This window comes from Melospiza georgiana, chromosome 6, assembly GCF_028018845.1.
Source record: "Melospiza georgiana isolate bMelGeo1 chromosome 6, bMelGeo1.pri, whole genome shotgun sequence".
Lineage (NCBI taxonomy): Eukaryota > Metazoa > Chordata > Aves > Passeriformes > Passerellidae > Melospiza > Melospiza georgiana.
The window spans coordinates 26,750,147-26,768,479 of NC_080435.1; the positions used below are offsets into that span (position 1 = coordinate 26,750,147).

At 41.5% G+C, this 18,333-nt stretch overlaps 1 protein-coding gene across 2 annotated transcripts in view; it reads left to right on the forward strand.

Annotated features, from left to right (window-relative positions):
• The first annotated feature begins 227 nt into the window (after nucleotides 1-227).
• The window catches only part of GALNT18 (polypeptide N-acetylgalactosaminyltransferase 18), a 215,019-nt gene continuing 196,913 nt past the window's right edge, over nucleotides 228-18,333 (forward strand). Inside the window, exons 1-2 of one of the 2 annotated variants that reach the window (XM_058026636.1) lie at nucleotides 228-477; nucleotides 621-886. In XM_058026636.1, coding sequence (XP_057882619.1) covers nucleotides 652-886 — 235 coding nt within the window. In that variant the 5' untranslated portion in view covers nucleotides 228-477; nucleotides 621-651. The remainder of the gene's footprint in view (nucleotides 478-620; nucleotides 887-18,333) is intronic. The other variant, XM_058026635.1, reaches the window with a different exon arrangement.

Consider the following 18,333-nt stretch of genomic DNA (forward strand, 5'->3'; position numbering starts at 1 on the left):
GCACGGCAGGGAGGCAGGCAGGGAAGGAGGGAGGGAAGGAGGCAGGCAGGGAGAGAAGGAGGGAGGCGGCGTGCCGGCCGCGGCGCCGCTCGGTGCGGAGCGCGGAGCAGGTGGGCCCCGCCGCATCCCCGCCCCGCGGCCCCGCGCAGCGCCGCTGCCATTGGAGCCGGGCGCTGTCAGTCCCGGGCCAGCCCCGCTCCCCGGCAGGCTCTCCCGGCGCCCGGGCTCCGCCGCGGCCGGTGGCGATGGGAAGCGGCGGCGGCGCTGGGAACAAAGTTTGCCAGGCTCGGGCGCTGGGCTGGCCCCGTCCGTGATGCTCGGGGCCGGGGGCGGTGCCTGAGGGCAGCGGGCAGCCGGGCGGCGGGCACGCCTCGCTGTCTGCTCTCGGCACTGCCATCGCAAACTTTCCGCGATTTTCATGTGCTCAAAGCCGGGATTCTAATTCTCAGCCCTCCCTGCCCCCACCGCTCCTTCTAGGTAGGCGACAAGTATTTTTTTATTCTGTGGATCAGAGAACTTTTTGCATGGAAATTTACTGACTTCGGAGTGGTCTCCGTTTCGGGGAAAGGGGGAAAAGGATTTGTATTCGTCGCAGCTTATTTTTGTTTTCTGGATCACAGGATTTCTGGAGCTATATGGAGGGATCTCAGGATGGTGTGCACCAGGAAAACCAAAACTTTAGTGTCCACTTGCGTGATTTTGAGTGGAATGACTAACATCGTCTGCCTGCTGTACGTGGGCTGGGTCACCAACTACATTGCCAGTGTTTATGTGAAAGTGCAGGAGCCGATCTCAGAAAAAAAGTTAGAGGAAGACAAAGGGGACACTTTAAGGATTATAGAAAGGCTGGACCATTTGGAAAATGTCATCAAGCAGCACATCCAAGGTACCACCTCACCCCCGCTTGCTCGCCCTCTCCGCCCGCCGTGTGCGGCTCCATCCCCTCTCGCCGTGTGTGTGTGTGTGTGTGTCGTGTCTGTCGCGATCGGCGGAGCCGTGGCCAGCCCGGAGCGTGCGGGATGGCCGGAGGAGCCTCCCCGAGCCCTCCCGGAGCCGGGGGCCCTGCGGGAGCCGCCCCCGCCCGCGGGGCTCGGCCTGGAGCCGCCCTCAGCTCCTGCCTTGCCTTCCCCGAACAGGGCTCCGCCGGGGGGCTCGGAGCCAAGACCCGCTTCTCATCCTGCTATTTATTTTAAATATTTTTATTTTTAATTTCTATTTGTTATTTTTCAAAATGGTTTGCTGCTAGTGGAATTCTTGTTCTCCTCCCCCTTTAAACCCGGCTCTGCTAATCCGTGCTGAGTCTCTGTGTTCCTTGGGATGATGAAGGTTTTCCCTTAGTGCCGCTGTGGTGCCGGGAGCCTCTTGAGGTTATAACTGGGGCGATCTCTCTTTATGTAATGCCTTTTAATTTGATTGCCTTTTAATGGGTGCCCTGGGAGGAGGGTTGAAGTGGGGAGGCACTGGGAGAGAATATGATTATTTCCTGCGAGTTTGGGATTTTACATGACTTATGCTTTACTGGGGGATCTTTAGTGTCTTCCTTTATACTTTCATCATCTGCATGGCATCACACCGTCTCTCTCTCAGCCTGCCAAGTGAATTGGTTGGTGATGAGGCTTGGGGGTAGGTGAGAACCTGTACAAAATCTAGATGAACCATCTTTCTCCACTTCTGTATAACCTCCACCAAATACTCAAACCCCAGTTCTAGTCTCCTAAACCTGAAGAAGAAGAGTAGACCATGTGATGAAGGTGCAAAAACCCTTGCTCACTTCAAGCAGCTTTGACCAACTGGTCTTGTGGGAATATGAAGCAAATGGAGCGAGCAGGCTGGGTAGCCCCAGGTGTGCTGGGCTTCCCTGCTTGTCAATGCACATACTTTGTAGTGCTATTAAAGCCCAGCTACTTTGCTTTGACTTGTGTTAATATCTTTCTAAATATGGCTTATCATCATTCATTTTGTATATGCGCTCGTATCTCAGACAGTCTTCTCATCTTGTTCAAAGTAAATGCTGCTTTCATAATTTTTTCCCCTTTCTTCTCTGGAGAATGGGTTATAGCAGCTTCTTCAAGTTTTAAGTTCTATCATACAGTCCTTAAGTTTGTCTTGATTCCTGAAATGGATTTTTAAAAGCAAATGTATTCTTGTCTGTGTGCCAGTGGAGTGCACTGTGGAAGCACATATGAAGGCAGGGATTTTCCAAAAGGCTCTGGCTAAGAACGAGGTAGGCAAAGTTAATTGACTTCCCTTATGAGGCTGGACTGCTTCATGTTTGTTGGTGTGAAACTCAAATAGCCTTGTTTATTTTCAAGGAAACTGACTGTTTTCAAGGAAATTAACCATATTGGTGCCTTTGGTCGCCAGTTCTTAGAGTAGTAGAGAAAATGTTCACTTAAATCAGGGGAGGGTATAGCATGGATTAGAACATAAGCTTTTGTTTTTGGTGACTATCCATAAGCCAAACCAGATGTTTTTTTCCCTCAAATAATGCTTTTAAAGTTGAAGAGGTCTTTCTAAATTAACTGAGTGAACTGTTTGGTGATAAGTACTAAAATATTAGGGTAATAAAATAAAAAGCTTTACAAGCTTCTCATGCCTTATTGAAACTACTTAGTGTTTAAGATAAATGAATAAAATAAAAATCACAGATCCTTAGCTCAGAGTGGGTTTTCTATACTTTTATTTGCCAAATAATTATAAATGAGGTACTCACAGGAATTCCTGTGGCAGATACTGCAGAATAGGGTCTTACTTTAACCAGATTTTGTTCAGAACTGTGAGATACTGTGAATTCTGGGTCATGGTGCAAAACTCACTGAAGTTATTGAAATAAATATCCCAAGCTTGACTGGGTTTGATTTGAACTTGAAGGCCAGCTTTAAGAAATTACATGTTTGAGAGTTGTTGTCAGCTGCTGTAATGGTTCTAGACATGGTTATAAGGGTTATCTGTAGTTTGCTATTAAACTTTTCCTTGGACCACTTCTTTTTTGTGTCAGGCAGAGGTCTCAGTAGCTCAGATGTTCTGCAATGCCCAACAGGCATCATGAAGTTAGCACAGGTAATAGAATTACATTCCATAGGATATCCTGCAAATGCCAGAGAGCTATAGCTGCTGCATTTTACACATGGTGTTACCCTAATATTTCATTTTAATTTGCTTTCTGATTGTGTGATTAGATGCCATCTGGGAATTCCTTTAGCATATAAATTGCAATCTTGTAATATTTTATCAAGTGTCCTGGAAATGAGAAGAAATAGGATATGCCTTCATAAAAAACCCTTTTAAAGTATGTATTTTAAAAAGACATTTTCACGGGAAGAAAAGTATGGACTGAAAAGAGATTTCCAGACAAGAGAGGTTTGGAGGGAATCAAAGCTGGTTTGCCTGTTGTTCGGAAGGAATGGTATGGACAGGGAAATCCCAGGGCACAGAAAGAAGCTTGTGGAGCTAAAGCTGGATGCTGAAACTTGAGCTGCCTGAACCCTGGGAATCCTGAGTTCCTGCCTTGTGGCCACACTCAGCACACAAGATGGTTTTGGCCAAGTGACTTTACCTTTTGGCAGTGATGGTGACCTGCAGGATTTTCTGTGGCAGTGTGTGGTGAGATTGTGGTGTTGATCACATCTGAGTGCTCCACAACCAAAGAGAATCTCTTCCCTCAGCCCAGCTCTTCAGTAGGAGGCATATGCTCCATGATAGCAGGCAGCCCACTGAGAGAAACTTCTAGTTCCCACCTCCTTTGGAGGTTGCAGACAGGATGGTGTCTTTGTGGAGATCAGTTGTGTATGTGTGTGTTTATGTGTGTGAAAGAAACTGAGTAAAGGACCAGATGGGTAGCTTGATGCAAAATGCAGCCCTTTTCATGCCTGACAGAGGTCTGTGGCACATGGACTGTGTAGTAGCACCGAGCTCTATTCCCAGAAAGTATACCTTAGAGGGCTAAGGTTAACAAGTGTTAAATGGGGTAGAAAAACTGTGTTCTGTTGAGTTCACAAGCACCAAAGTGGCTCAAGAAACCCCAGACACTCTCAGGTTATTAAAATCAATACGAGAGTGCTTCAGACAGATCACAACATATCCTTCGTCTTAATAATGCATCATGCATTGGCTCTGACACCAAAAACTCACCCTAAATCATATGTGCAGTGGGAAGATCAGGGGAGTGGGCAAGCTGCTCTTAATCTGATAGTTTGTATCAGTGACAAAGTGAAAAACAGCATCCAGAGGGGAGAATTGTGTCATTTTCTACAGCCTCACTTTAGGCCATCATAGTTCATAGTTTAATTTTCCTTGAGAAACTAAGCTATGATTAAACCCCTATCACTCAAAACACCACTGCACATCATCCTGTCTTATTACTCAATGCCATTTTAGTATTTTTCAGCCTTCCTAGTTTTAATCAGATGATGTTTTTGTTATGTAATTATCTTAAAAGGTTATAGACTGTGAGGTTTATGACATGAACTTGCTTCCTTGCCCTCACCCATTCTTCCTCCCAAGCCCTTGGACCTAAGCAGAATTACTAAACAGTAAAGACAGAGGCTAGATCTAAATTGAAGCTGTAACCCACAGTTCATTTCTGCACTAGCTGAATTTTTAAGGTTGATAGATGTTAACTAAGATGTCTGTGTCCTAGCAGGATTTTGGTCCTCCATCCTTGCAAGCTGCTGTGTCTGTTCTTATCAGTGGAATATCAGGCACTGTATGGACTTGGGAAAATTTGTGAGAGAAGAGCTGTTTACATTGTCTTTCATTCTGCTGCTTAGAATGATTTGCTGTGGATTTACTTGAGCTAATATTAGCTATCCCACAGTTGGATATCTGATCACTATCTGTGGTCAGCTGGGCGAGGGAGAGGTCTCCACGGTGGGATTCATTCTGTCCCTGGGTGAGGTATTAGGGGGAAATGATTTGCTCTCAGAAACTGCATATTTTGAGCTTGGAGACTAGATCAATCCACATTCTTAATTTTAGCCTGGGAAAATTTGAGTAAGTAAATGTCACATTTCTTATCTACCCTTTATTTCTTGATCTCAACACAAAGTAGGATGTCTTCTGTCTTTTGCAGCCTGGCTAACTAACTCTAGCTGGGTTCCATAAAGCCAGCTCACCAGGATTCAAATGGTCACTCCACCATTTGAAGTCTCTTACTTCTGAGGTACTTCCCTTTTGGGAATAATTAATGGCTAAATCCCCTCAGTTTATTTCCCTCAAGCTCAAAAGCAATTAGGCATGTTTATCACTGTATGTTGCAACATATTTATTCTTCTGAGAAACAAATGAGCAGCAGGCAGGAGCCCTGGGAACGCTCAGCTCTTGCTCCACTGCAGAGGGCTCTGAATTCCCTGTCTCTGAACAAGCACAGAGATCTGCTGTCCCAATGCAGTTAATTGCAATGGAAGCAGCTACTTGCATATGTAAGAGAGACAGGATTAATCCCATTATTTTTCCTCTTTAAACTGTGACTTCTCAAGTCATTCTAGATGGCTGCATGTCAGTGCAGATTAATTGGGATTTAACTTTCATGTTCTTCCATGCTTAGGGATGAGCACACCAAAGAAACCTTAATATAGTTATTTCAGTTGGAAGACTTAATTTGCTGTAAATTTTCAAGCAACACTGGAGGTGTAGGTATTTCAAGGACAATCTACTGAAGACTTAATATTGATTCTGTTGACTACACCTTGATTGCGTGTTATTACTGTTATTAAATTAACTTCTTTGCGCTTTGAATATCTTCAGCTCCCTCCTAATTGCATTCTTGCCAGTTCTTCCACTGAGGATTTATGTCACTGGGGTTAGGATGCAGTGGGCAAAACTGAGGCGTGCTACTTTGGCCTTATTAAGGTAACTGGATTTCATTGGTGGATATTGAATTATTCTGTTTTCTTCAGAATGAGGTTTCTTTTTTCAAATTTATTTTCCATTTTTTGATTGTCATCTGGGTTGCTCTTGAGGTTTATACAATGGAAATGGCATAAAAGAGAAAGAAACAATTGAGATTGTTTCTTTTGACAGAAGTAAGGAAAGTTTTATTTGGCCACAGAGTGAGAGTGAATGATAGCTTTGTAGTTGGGAAGGGAATTGATCTGGATTCCTTTTCCTTCAGTCCTGACAACTTCTGTAGTTCACATGAAAGAAGTATTCAACAGAAGGTTAAAAAAATTAGTCGGGAGCGGAGCTGTGACTTCCATGACCTCCACAAATTCCCTCATTGCTAAGCTAGAAAAGTTTGCATTTTTCTCTGAAAAATACAATTTTTGTTGACATTTGTTATCTCTGCATAGTGGCCCAGCCTTTGTGGAAGGAGGGGGGTTTTCAGTGCAGTGTTTGAGGAGAGGATGGATGGGCTGTGCAGGGATGGAGAGAGCTGTTCTGCTCCAGGTTCTGCACCCGGTGCTTCATTTGTGCCACTCTGGTGTCACTTTGGGCTGTGTTGCTCAGGTTGGCACGAGCAGCCTGCAGCTGTGCAGGGGTTCCAGCTGAGGGTTTTCCTGCCAGCTTGTGGTGCCCACTTCAGTACTAACAAGTGATTTTTATCTGTATGACCAGAATAGAGGTAAATACATCTGAAAAGAAACATAAAGCAAGACCTACACACAGCTGCTGGGAATTGTGTGTAATGTGTGAGATCAGCTTGGTGCTGGACTCTCACTCTTTCTGGCATCACATAAGGCAGTTTTTGCCAGTCTCCACCCAACATTGCTCCATTGCCTGTGACAATACACAGAAGCAGTTTACTTTAATTCTGCCTTCAACAGAAAGGTCTTGTCATCAATGTCACCCTGTGAAAGTGTGCGTAAGTGTGGGGAGTGTTGGGGTAAGCGGATGTTATCTATTTGACTTTTAGGGACATGATGTATAAAGAAAATCTATGGTGATTTTAAAAAGCAAACATTGGGCTCAAATCTTGAGACAGCAGTGGCAGTTTGAAGATGGCTTAGCTGCCTCCTGAGGGTAATGGGGGATCCTTGTTTGTCTTAGGAACAGCCCAGGACCTTGATTCTCAGCTATTAATACAGTATGGAATGTGGAAAGGGACACAATGGGACATGAATCCTCTGGAGCTGGTTAATGGCTGTTCTCATTGCATGCAGCCATAAGATTATGTTGTCAGCCACAATTGGCCTGGAGATTGGAGACTGGGCTCTCTGGTGTCTTGGGATTGTCCCTGAGTCCAGAGCGGTGAGGGGATTTACTGGTCCACAATTAACAAAATTAATGAAGTTTAATTTCTGACTAGTGCAAAAGTGACAACTAACTTCATATTGTGAAAACTAACTTCATTCCTCTGAGGCAAATCCCTTTTGATTGGTCTGCTGTATTATTTTCCATTTAACTATCTCCAGAGGCAGTTTTCTGTGCTGCCCTTGGCCTTGCAGTGCTATCTATAGCCTCTTTAGAAACTTCTGGGCTCCTTCCTTTTAGGAACATGATAAACAGCTCACTAACAAGCTGCTGGATTAGTGTGGACAGATACTCTGCATAGACACTGAAATTCTCAGATACATGAATCTTAATGCTTTGACTTCCTGGTGCTATATACCTGAATCTATATACCTGTATATACCTAAATCTGTTCTATGGTTGTGCAGTGCAGATATATTCTCTGTGAAACAACATTTTGTTTCTGTTTTCTACACAGTTTTTCTCTGCTCAACTGCTGTTTTGTACTTAAAGTTCTGTTTTTAACATGATACCCTCAATTTTCTGAGGGAAAGGCAGAGATGTTTAGGAGCTGCAAACCTGATGGTTGTTATTGCAGTTCTCCAGTGCTTTGAAAATTAACAAAATGTTAATCAGAATATGAGAATATTCTGATTTCTGTTTTAGAATATGAAGGTGGAAGGTGCAATGTGCTGCCTTGAAGTGCTTGGTCTTTAAAATGTCAATGTGTCTTCTCAAGTCTGGGAGGGATTCTTGCTATATTCGCTACTTCAGTTGTGTTTTAAAGACATGAGATTTTAAAAATGTATTATTTCTATGACAACAGGGCTGTGGCAGCTGGCAGGAATCCGAGCTGTCCTGTGATCAGTGCCGTGTGAGTGTGTAGTGGAAGCCCTGACTTGGAGCCTTCACCCCTATGGATGAGGCCTGCAGGAGCAGGGCAGAGGAGGGGGTAGAGAGAACTGCTTTGGCCCCACTTTTACAGACTGTTGGTGGCAGGTTTGACTGCTGGAGCTGCTCAGAAGAATCAGACACAAGGTCCCTTCTTCCCCCCAGGAGATGCTGAGGTGTGGTGCAGTAGCCACATCTGCCAGAGACACAAATTTGAGGCTGACATGAACCCTGAAGTATGAGCTCAGGTAACTCTCCCAACATGCAGGTTTTAACTAGCCCATCTTAAATACCACACAGCTGCCTAAATCTCTGCTTTTATGCTAAAAATTCAGGAGCTCAGTGACCTGGTGTCAGTAATGTCAGTAGGGGTGTGGAAATCCTGTTGCAGATTTGGTTTTGGCATTTCTCATCTCCTAAATCAAGCCCCATATTTTAAACGTGAATGTTTGAGTTTTCCTTTTATTAGAGCTGTCACAGGTGATCTCTGAGAAAATAGGATTTCCATAAGCAGCTTTCTGAAGAGTATAAGAAAAAGATAGTATTTCTGTGGGTTTTTTCCTTCGTAGATAAATGATCATTCCAGCCTTCATTTTAGGGAGATAATGAAGATTTTTAGACTGTGTTACTTGCTCATATGTAATCTGAATCTAGCTAAAGATCTCTTTCATGAATCATCCAACTAATGCAGAGAATTACCTGTCCCTGCTTTCATGGTGGATTCAAATTGCTTTGAAGCTTTTCTTTTTGCATCAAGTCATGACTTGCCAGAGGCTTTGCAAGAAGATTTGGCATGCTGGAGGTAAAAGTAAAACTTGTCAGATAAACTTTTCAAGCACTGCAGACTCAGTGAGTCTGTACTCATCCATTACAGGATTATCATTGCATTGAAATTAAGGTTGGAGAAAACCTCTTCTGGGATTTCTCTGTGCACAGAATAAAAAGGGCTTGCAGAACTGAGCACAGAACCATTTTAAAAATAACTTTGTTCTCTGTATTTGTCTTTCTCTGAGGTATTTGTAATTTTCCCAGCTGTATATGGAATGATTATGTTATGCCAGCCTTTCCCTCTTCTACTTGTGCTAACAGGAATATTTTAAGTTGCTCAAGTGAAGGGTGTGGGAGTAGTATGCTGTAATTTCTGTGGAATTTCTGATTAGATGTGTTCATATTTAACAGTTTGAAGGACAAGGAGGGTGAAGGGGCAGAAAAGTACAGCAAAAGGCTACAGGCTGCACAAGAATACCTGAATGTTTTATCCTTTCTTAGTTGATATTGAGCAGAAACTCTGGATTCTGCACTGGTTTTATTGAAACTGGTGAAACTAGTGCTAGTGAGTTTCCATGGAGTGGAAAGAAGTTATGCACCATTTTTTATTCTCTTCTGAAAGCCTTTTGCTTTCCTGCCACTCTCAAAACCAATTTCACATCTAGAAGATTGCTAAAAATATTTTCTTGTTAATTAACCCCAAATCTTCAAAAATTGAATACTTAAATCTATTTGCTTTAGATTATATGGATCTTATAAAACATGTGTAGCACCTTTAATGAAGTAAGAATTTTTTTTGCGTGCAGCCAGACTATTATAAGCAAAATACTGGGCCTGGAACCAAAATTGTGATGCTGTTGGTCTTAAATATTATAATTGTGCATTGTTGTTTTGATCCTGCTTTTTCAGAGTTAGAACTCTGTGACTTTACAACATGATGTCAGCCGTAAAGGATTATGACATCATTAAACTGAGATGTAACAGAATGAGGTATTTCAGGTAATGTTTTCACGTGGCTGTAAAGCCGTACAAGTTTAAAATGCATGCAAAACTGTTACACATAAACCAAACAAGCCAGCAAGAGAAAAACACAAGTTCCAAAGGGATGTGAAAACTTGTACACAGTGCCAAGATCACTGGTGAATTTAGGCACTGAAAGCAGCAACACTGGAGAAAGCTGTAACAAGATGACAACACAAGACATATTTGGATACATATCATTGCCACTTGCTCCCATTGTAACAGGAATGCTTTTGGTATGGAAATATTTAAATATCATTGGTTCATTGTTACACTTCCCATAAGTGCAATTCTATCAACACACATGAGTTTTCAGCACAGTTTATGTCTTTCTTACATAAAAAGACATAAAATTTGTTTGAAGCACCTTCACAGTGCTCATTCTATTACTCTCATTTAAATACTGAGACAAAATTTTGCATGTACATGAATATGGAAGTGTTAAATATCTAAAATATTTTCTATATCATATCTCTCTCTGAAAATATGGTCGAGCTAAGGATCCATATGTCTTGTCTGGAAGGTAGGAAGGGGCTCCACTATTGCCTGACAGGGGCTTACATGAAAGAGTTTTTGAATGGTAATGCAAGCAGCAAAGTGTGAAAAACGCCAATCACTTGCTTTTAACATTTTAAAAGTTTAATAATAATAAAATGGTCATAAAAATAGTAATACAATTAGAGTAGTAATAATTTTGGACAATAAGGATTAGAACAATGAGACAATAGAAACAAAGAGTTAGGGACAGTCCAGGTACCTTTTCTGGGCAAAATAAGCCTGAAAAAGGACCCACGTTAACAGAGGATTAACCCTTAGCAGCAATAGCCTGTTGCATATTCATACACCTCATCCATGATGCATAAATTCCATTCAAACACAGGATTCTGTCTGGGCAGTGTCAGCTTCTTCCTCTGAATCCTGATGGCATCTTCAGGGCTGAGCGAGGCAAGAAGTTTGTTTGTTCTGATAATGGAGCAATAAATTCTCTTTCTTTGAAGGATTCAGGTGTCCTGTGGCTGCTACCTCAGTGTGAGTCCTTTCTTGAAAAAAAAGTATCTTACATAGCACAGTTTCTATTTTAACATTTTGTTATAACCTAAAACTATATTTAACACTCTACTTAAGAAAATTAAAACAGCATAACTTTCTAACATAACACATATAATATTCATTTAAATATTTGCCAAAAGCCAATCATAAAATACGCATTTTTCACAAAAGCAAGAGCTTGGTTAGAGCTCATGGGAGTGTGTTGGCAAAATCTCTGAGTGTGGCAGCAGCAGGAGCAGGCAGTGCAGCCTGGCAGAACAGAGGATGGAAGTGTTGCCTGAAGTGTTGGAATCAGGTTTCCAGACAGCTCTCAGTGCTCTCTGCAGTAACTGAGTGATAGCTGGTGGCTAGGCTGATCCCTGCCTGTTTTGCCTCTTTTCCTGGCTGACTGCAGGTGCAGGTGGAATACTGGGCCCCAGGGAAATGGGGAACCACACCACGGATTTCTTGTTCAAAGAAGTAAGCAGATGTAAAGCTTTGTATGTGGGCAATGCCAGCTGTTGAGGGTAGGTTTTTAATTGCTCAGCCCTGGATCCATTTTTTCTTAATTAAGCTGCTCTTGGAGAACTTCTAAATTTATGACAGGGTAAAATACCTTGTTATGAGGAAACCTGGAGATTGGAAAACATGTTAAAGGAAATTCAGTGTTGTAATGTGGGAAGCATTCCTCAGCTCCTTGCAGTAACAACTTGTCAATATATTTTTGTCTGCTTGACAATATGTAGGAAATGCCTTTGATTTTGTAAAATTGCTTGTAATTTCTCAACATTTCTTTTGATTCTATTGATTAAAGCTTTTCTGTCTGCCTAGAGACATTAAATAGCAAACCATCTGCTAAAAGTGAATTGGCAACATTCCTAAAAGTTAACATTTAAAAAAAAGTTTAGTCTAAATATACTTCAAGGACTGTTTCTGTTTGTGTTCTGAGATGATGAGGAAAACAAAGGCAGGCAAAGGGTTGCAATACCTGGTGAAATACCAGTATTGTCTTCACGATATGGGGAGAGAGATGTTGTCAGGCAAAAAAGCAAAGAGGTACGAGGAGATGTGGTGCAAAAGTGCAATTACAAACCCTGTCCCACGTGGCTGTGTGCTCACCACCTGTATCACTTTTCTAGGGAGTGGTGGATAAGCAGCCCCTCGGCCCAAAGCACCCTGTGCGTGTCTGTCAGCAGGGAAATAAATACCTTAACTGCAGTCATTAACTCCATGGGTTAATTACAGAGTAATCCCCATACCCCAAGTGCTGCTAAAATATTGAGGTGGTAAATACAAAACTGAGGTGGCCGTGGAGAGGGATTTTTTTGGGATTATGCTGAGTTCTACTCATCAGTGATTTTCTGATTCCTGTATTTTCCAAAGGTCCTTGTGTGAGTGGCTGTTGGGCTGAGAGTGGCTGCCCTGAAGTAGAACAGAATGCTTACAGGAACAAGAACTCTCAGCGTGTTTGAAGTGTTGGGTCAGCCACAGGGAATGTTTCTTGGCAGGTTAAGACAAAAACCTTGTGCGTTTAACCTGGCTTTTGCCAGGTAAGAATGCCATGTAACTTCCTTAAAAATTTTGTTTATCTGTTTAGGGAAAGAAGGAACAGCGAGAAGAAATTATTCAATGTGCTCTTTATGCTGGCACAGATTCAGTGGAAGATAATTCTGGATATTTGTTTCTCCAGCAACTGGATTATCATTTCTAACTGTCCAGTTAAGACCAATTTAAAGGAGTAAAGTCATCTCTGAAGGCACTGTACATTTACACCCTTTCTGTTACTAAAAGAAAGATACAAGATTTTTATTTGAAAGTGAGAACAAGGCAGTCCTGGGTATGACTGTTCTGTCATAAGATTTTTTCCTTACCTTTAAAACCTTAAGATATTGATAGATATTTAATTATTTTTTAGACTGCATTCTTCCCACAGAAAGAATGTAACAGAGAGCCCCTGGATTGAGTTCTCAGTGTGATTGGACTCAAATTTGTCACATTCACATTCTCTGAAAAATCCCTTTGCCCAGGATTTTTCTCCTGGGAAGCTGAGAAGCCTCAGACAAAAGGAAAGCAGTTATTACCTCATTTGCTTCTCCTGTGTTGTGCTCATGTGGAATGTGTTTGGAGATTGTTTACCCACAGGTGATTGTTTCATTGGATTCTGCTGTGAGTTGTTTTCACTCTTTGGCCAATCGGGGCCAAGCTGTGTTGGGACTCTGGAAGAGTCAGGAGTTTTCATAATTATCTTTTTAGCCTTCTGTAAGTATCCTTTCTGTATTCTTTAGTACAGTTTAGTATAGCATTCTTTAATATAATATAGTACCATAAAATAATAAATTAGCCTTCTGAGAACATGGAGTCAGATTCATCATTCCTTCCTGCCATGGAGCTCCCTGCAAGTACAATACAAAGTCCTTGCCCTAAAATCTTACTTCTGTTGGACTCCCATAAATTGCTGTCATGGCCATGCTGCAGTAGCTCATAGATCTGAGGCTCTGTGGGGCTGGGGAAGGAGCAGAATGATGCATCAGAGCAGGATGAAAAGCAGGGACTCACTCTCCCTGTCCCCTCTGCTGACCCAGAATTGTGCCCTGCGTTACTCACAGGCCACCCTGGGTTCATGTAGGGAGGCCCTTCCTCACCTGACATCTGTGGAGCTGCTCTTTTCCTTATCCCCTTTAAGCCCTGGGTCTGAAGCATGAAGATGGGCAAGGGAAAGGAGAATCAAAGTATTCACTAGCATGAAAGATAATGTAATTATTATAGTGTGTCAAATATGAACCAATGTATTCCCTACTGCCTGTCTGTTTTTCAGGCTTGTGCTGAGCTGGCAGCTCAGTGGCATTTCTGTACTCCTAAAAACTCAACAGTAACTGCTCCAGCCATAGTTCTCAAAAATTGGTCAAGGAACAGGCTACAGATTGGTCTGGAAAAACAACAGGGTCAGGGTGGAATTAATTTCTATCAAAATGCATAGTGAAGCAGATTATCCCAGTGTCACTCATGCTGACTGTGGCTTTACAGACCAAGCCAGTAGGACTGCAGGAGTCATTAGGATTAAGAAAAGAGTACAGTACTATGCAATTCAGAAAATATAATATTTTTTCTGGAAATCTTCCATCTCCAAAACAAGGAAAAAAATATAATTAAGTAACTTTTAGAAGGCAATTGGGACATTAATCTGAGGCAGCACATGTTCTCAAGATCAGAAAAATCAAACATGCAAATATTGAATGCTTCTATTCTAAAGAGTCATTGTGGGAAAATCTATGTGTGGAAGAGGAAATGGATGTACAAAATGTGCATTCTCATTAATTAAACTCATGTCTTAGTAAAGCCTCTTTATTAAAATTGCTTGCTCCTTGTGGGAGCCATTAACATCATCAAAAACTCCAAATAGCATTGCCCAAAGAGAATTTTGCAGTCTGCCACAGAGACCAGTCCTACTGACTGTGGAGGATTGCCAAGGTGGGACACGAAGGTTTTCCTGCCAGAATCAGTTTTCAGGAACACTTATGACCAAAAAGCTTCATGGTAGATGACTCTGAGGCCTATAATACTCAGCACAGTTTTTCCTACCGAGTGAAGACTCCTTCTCAAGTTAGTCCCATTAAAAAGAAAATCTTTGTCCTAAACTTATGACTTTGTCCACAGAAATCAGACTTTTAATAACAAAACAAAAAAAGTTTTTATGGCAAGAGGTTTGTGGTTCACAGCCCAGGCTACTCAAATGCTAGAGGAAAAGGACTTCTCCAAAATCCCATCTTTACATTCAACATTTATGAGAGGAAAAAACAGCTGTGGTTACTGAGGAAAGGGAATTTAGTTTCAAACCCCAGAACTATTCATGCTCTCTTGAAAGAGACAGCACCTAAAACTCAGTGAAACATAGGGGTAGGCAACTTGCCTTGGAACCCTTTTTCTGACCTGTACAGAAGCACTTCTGAAGTAAACCTGGAGCACAAAGAGCTGGCCCTGACTTGGTTTGTACCTTAAGGTATGCAATGAACACAGCCCAAGAATCAATAGCTCAGAATATTCCATTAGAAGGAGAGTGTTCATGGCACTGAGGCCATTTGCACAAGCTCAATGAAATTAAGATATTAACAGAGTAAATGGCAACTCAGCTCTTCTGTAGGTTTCTATTTATATCACTCATATCTGTCATTACTCTATCAAATTAATGCTAAACTCATGAATTTCTCAACTGTAGTTCCTTACAGTGTTGTGTTTAAAGCTTGTAATGATTCACAAAATATTCCTAGTTACCTACCAGAATTGTCTTTATTGTTCTTCTACAGAAAGATTTAAGTGATTACATTGGTTTGAGGGTTGTGGTTTGGTTTTGTTGTTTGAGGGTTTTTGGTAATCCGTGTGTAAAGAATTTCATGAAAGTGAAATTTTAAAAGAAAAACAATTGGCTTCTGTCAATAAGCTGCTAGACAGTTCTTACTAAGGCAGGAATTAAAACAGGTTTTACTGTGAAAGTATCAGCTCAGCATAATGGACAGGAATTCTTGTTCTTGTATAGTACTACTACAGTTCTTAATGACTTTGTTGCCCCTGCAGTAAATTTTCATACTTCATTTGGGGACGTTCTAACAAGGAATAAAACATTTGTTACAGCATTAAATTACATTACAGAAAACCACAGAAAATATATGCTTTACAAAGCAACCATGCTGTAGTCATCAAATAAGATTTTTTTACAAGTTTCAGTTATTGTCAAGACAGTCCATAACTCTACAAAAGCCTGCTAGCTGAAATTTTGCCAAGGTAATATAAGGCACAGAGCTGACAGCACCAACTGATGGACTATCAGAATTTCCCTTGCTAGGTCAAACTGCACAATTGTTTTTTTTTCTTCCTGAACTCAACATGGTAAACCTGCAAATGTGCCTGCTCTGCCACCTTGAAATAGCACACAGTTTCAAAAAGGGGGGTTGAAACTACATCTGCACCATAAAAATCTGTTCCTAAAAAAGAAACACAGTGCCTTCCTTGCACATCTTTATTTCTTCTTCACAAATGTAAAAGTATAAGGCAGCATTCCCTGTGCAGTGCAAAGCAAGAAAAGGAATTTCATCCAGACTAGTGACAGAAACAAACACCATAAGGGCCCCAGTCCCAATGTGCACAAAATTGTCACGAGGTCAGCTGGCATTTTACCAAAGCAGTTAGCATATAAATTGAGCCTCAACAAGACGAGATAAACATGTCCTCTGACAAAGAAGATTCCCAGCAAAAACAGCAAAAGAATTTTCACTGTGGAAGAAAAACCCCACACTTATTAAAAATGTAACAACATTTATCTTCCTGCTGCAAACATTCCTTTAGCCACTCTGTTTGTTGCAAAGGGTTCCAAACAATTTTAAGTTTCTGTGCTTTGTTTCAGAAAAATATTCATACAGAGGCTGATTATGATACACCCCCAAAACAATTTGCCATGTAAATATAATGACTGATGGAATTTGACAAGGCTCCTTCTAGAACAGGAAACACTGAAGCTTTTGTTTAGGGATATTAATCAGCTCAGCAAGTTCAGTGTGTCACCTGCGCCAGAACGGAAGAAAAATCATCCCCACCAGTAATATCCAAATGAGGCAGGACCAGTCACTGCAAGAACTACTCTGTATCCCAGCTATTCCAACAGGCAGGTTTCCACCAGACACTCACCTTTTCTATAACTGATCAACCCAGTAGCAATAATGATCTTACGTCTTGGAAATCTGCCTTTAGTTTAAGAATAATTAGAAAACATCTAAATAATTAGATGTCAGGGAATAGTTCACCAAAATTCTTAACTGCAGCTTGGCCACCAGCAGGTCTCACTGACATTCTTACCTCCTGCTGTTCAGTGGCAAAGAACTTTACTGACTACTTGTTTTCCAAGTTCAGGTGCCCCCAGAAGGGCAAAACTCAACTGGCTAACTGAAGCGGTGCAGTCAGTGCTCTGAAGGATGCAAAACCACCACCCTCTGCTGTGAAATGGTAATTTCTTATAGGAGGATACCACACAAGCTGAGCAAACAGGAAAAATCTTCAGATACTGATAGAAATGATCCTCCTCAAACACTGAAAACTTTATCCATCCCACTAGGATGGTGCATGTTTTGACATTGCCAGGCTTGTAATAAAAAAGTCCAAAACACGTCAAAAGCTCAGCCCCTCCCACTGACTGAGGCTCCCAAGCTCTGCTAGTGTGCACATGCAACCTGGCAATTCTCCATCTTGTTTTCATTTATTTTACGTTCTCTGATCCTTGCAAATGGGACAGCTGGCTCCCAAAATGAGAACTGAAGTGGTGAAGACCCATCTTCATGCTTCCCTGTCTCATTCCCAGAGATGCTGAATTTCAACAGCTGCTCTGTTTCCTGCTCCCAGCCTCTGAAAGCCCATGTGATCCCACCAAGCTGAGCACATGGATCTTCTGCACGGTATCTGGAAATAGCAAAGTACACTTTCTGTCTCATTTACTAATACTGCTGCTAATTTTGCTGTGCCCCAGTTTCTCATCCATCTGCAATCAGGATTCAGTTTAAATGATGGAAAATGAAACACAGCACAGACCAGGACCTGGCAGTCATCTTAGTAGAACAAACAGTCCCATTTCTGCTCAGAAATTCTTCCCAAAAGCTTAGGAAGGACCTGGGACATGATTAAATAAATCAGATCACTGAGAACAAGAGCAGATAATACCAGTTTTCTTTTGGACTTAGTTCTGGGGTTAATGCAAGCACTTTTGAAAATTTTGCAATGTTCAGGAAATTGCTGGGAACAGGTGAGTGTTCTTTCCCATGCACATTGTCTGACAGGGAATATTAAAACATGCAGCTTTTCAACTGGCACAAGAGAGTACCTACAGTGTCTCCCTCTATTAGCTGGAGGAGACTGATATGGATATAGTTATTTCCAAGATTTTTAACCTCTGATTATTTGACTGCTAGGTTCCGAAGCTACTAGAAAGGTAGACAGATTGCTTTCTTAATAATTCAGATTCAGAAATAAAACCCAGAAAACTTATGAGATAACCCAGCAGGTATCTGATTCCTCCTTTTAACACCAACATTACTGGTAATAATTTTAAGCAATTACATAATAGCTAAAATGTATTGGGTGAATTCCTCAGAATTTCTATTAGCTGGTATTTTACCTCCAGTTCCCTGTGGGAAAATTCTGAGGTATGCCTCCAGCAATTTATTTTTTTTTCTTGGAAAGGTAAGACACGCTAAGGGAGATTAAGCACTGGAGGCATCAAAGTAACTTACAGAAAAAAAAATTCAAAACCTAAGAGACGTGTAGAAATGGGACTCACAAGTTTTTAAAAAACATTTTACTGAAATTCTGCTTCTCTGACAGCTGTGTCTTTTGTCATCATTTCTAATTTTAAGGTTTTTACTCACACGAATGATTTGACTGCACTTTTTGTGTCAGGTAAGAGGCAGTGCCTAAACC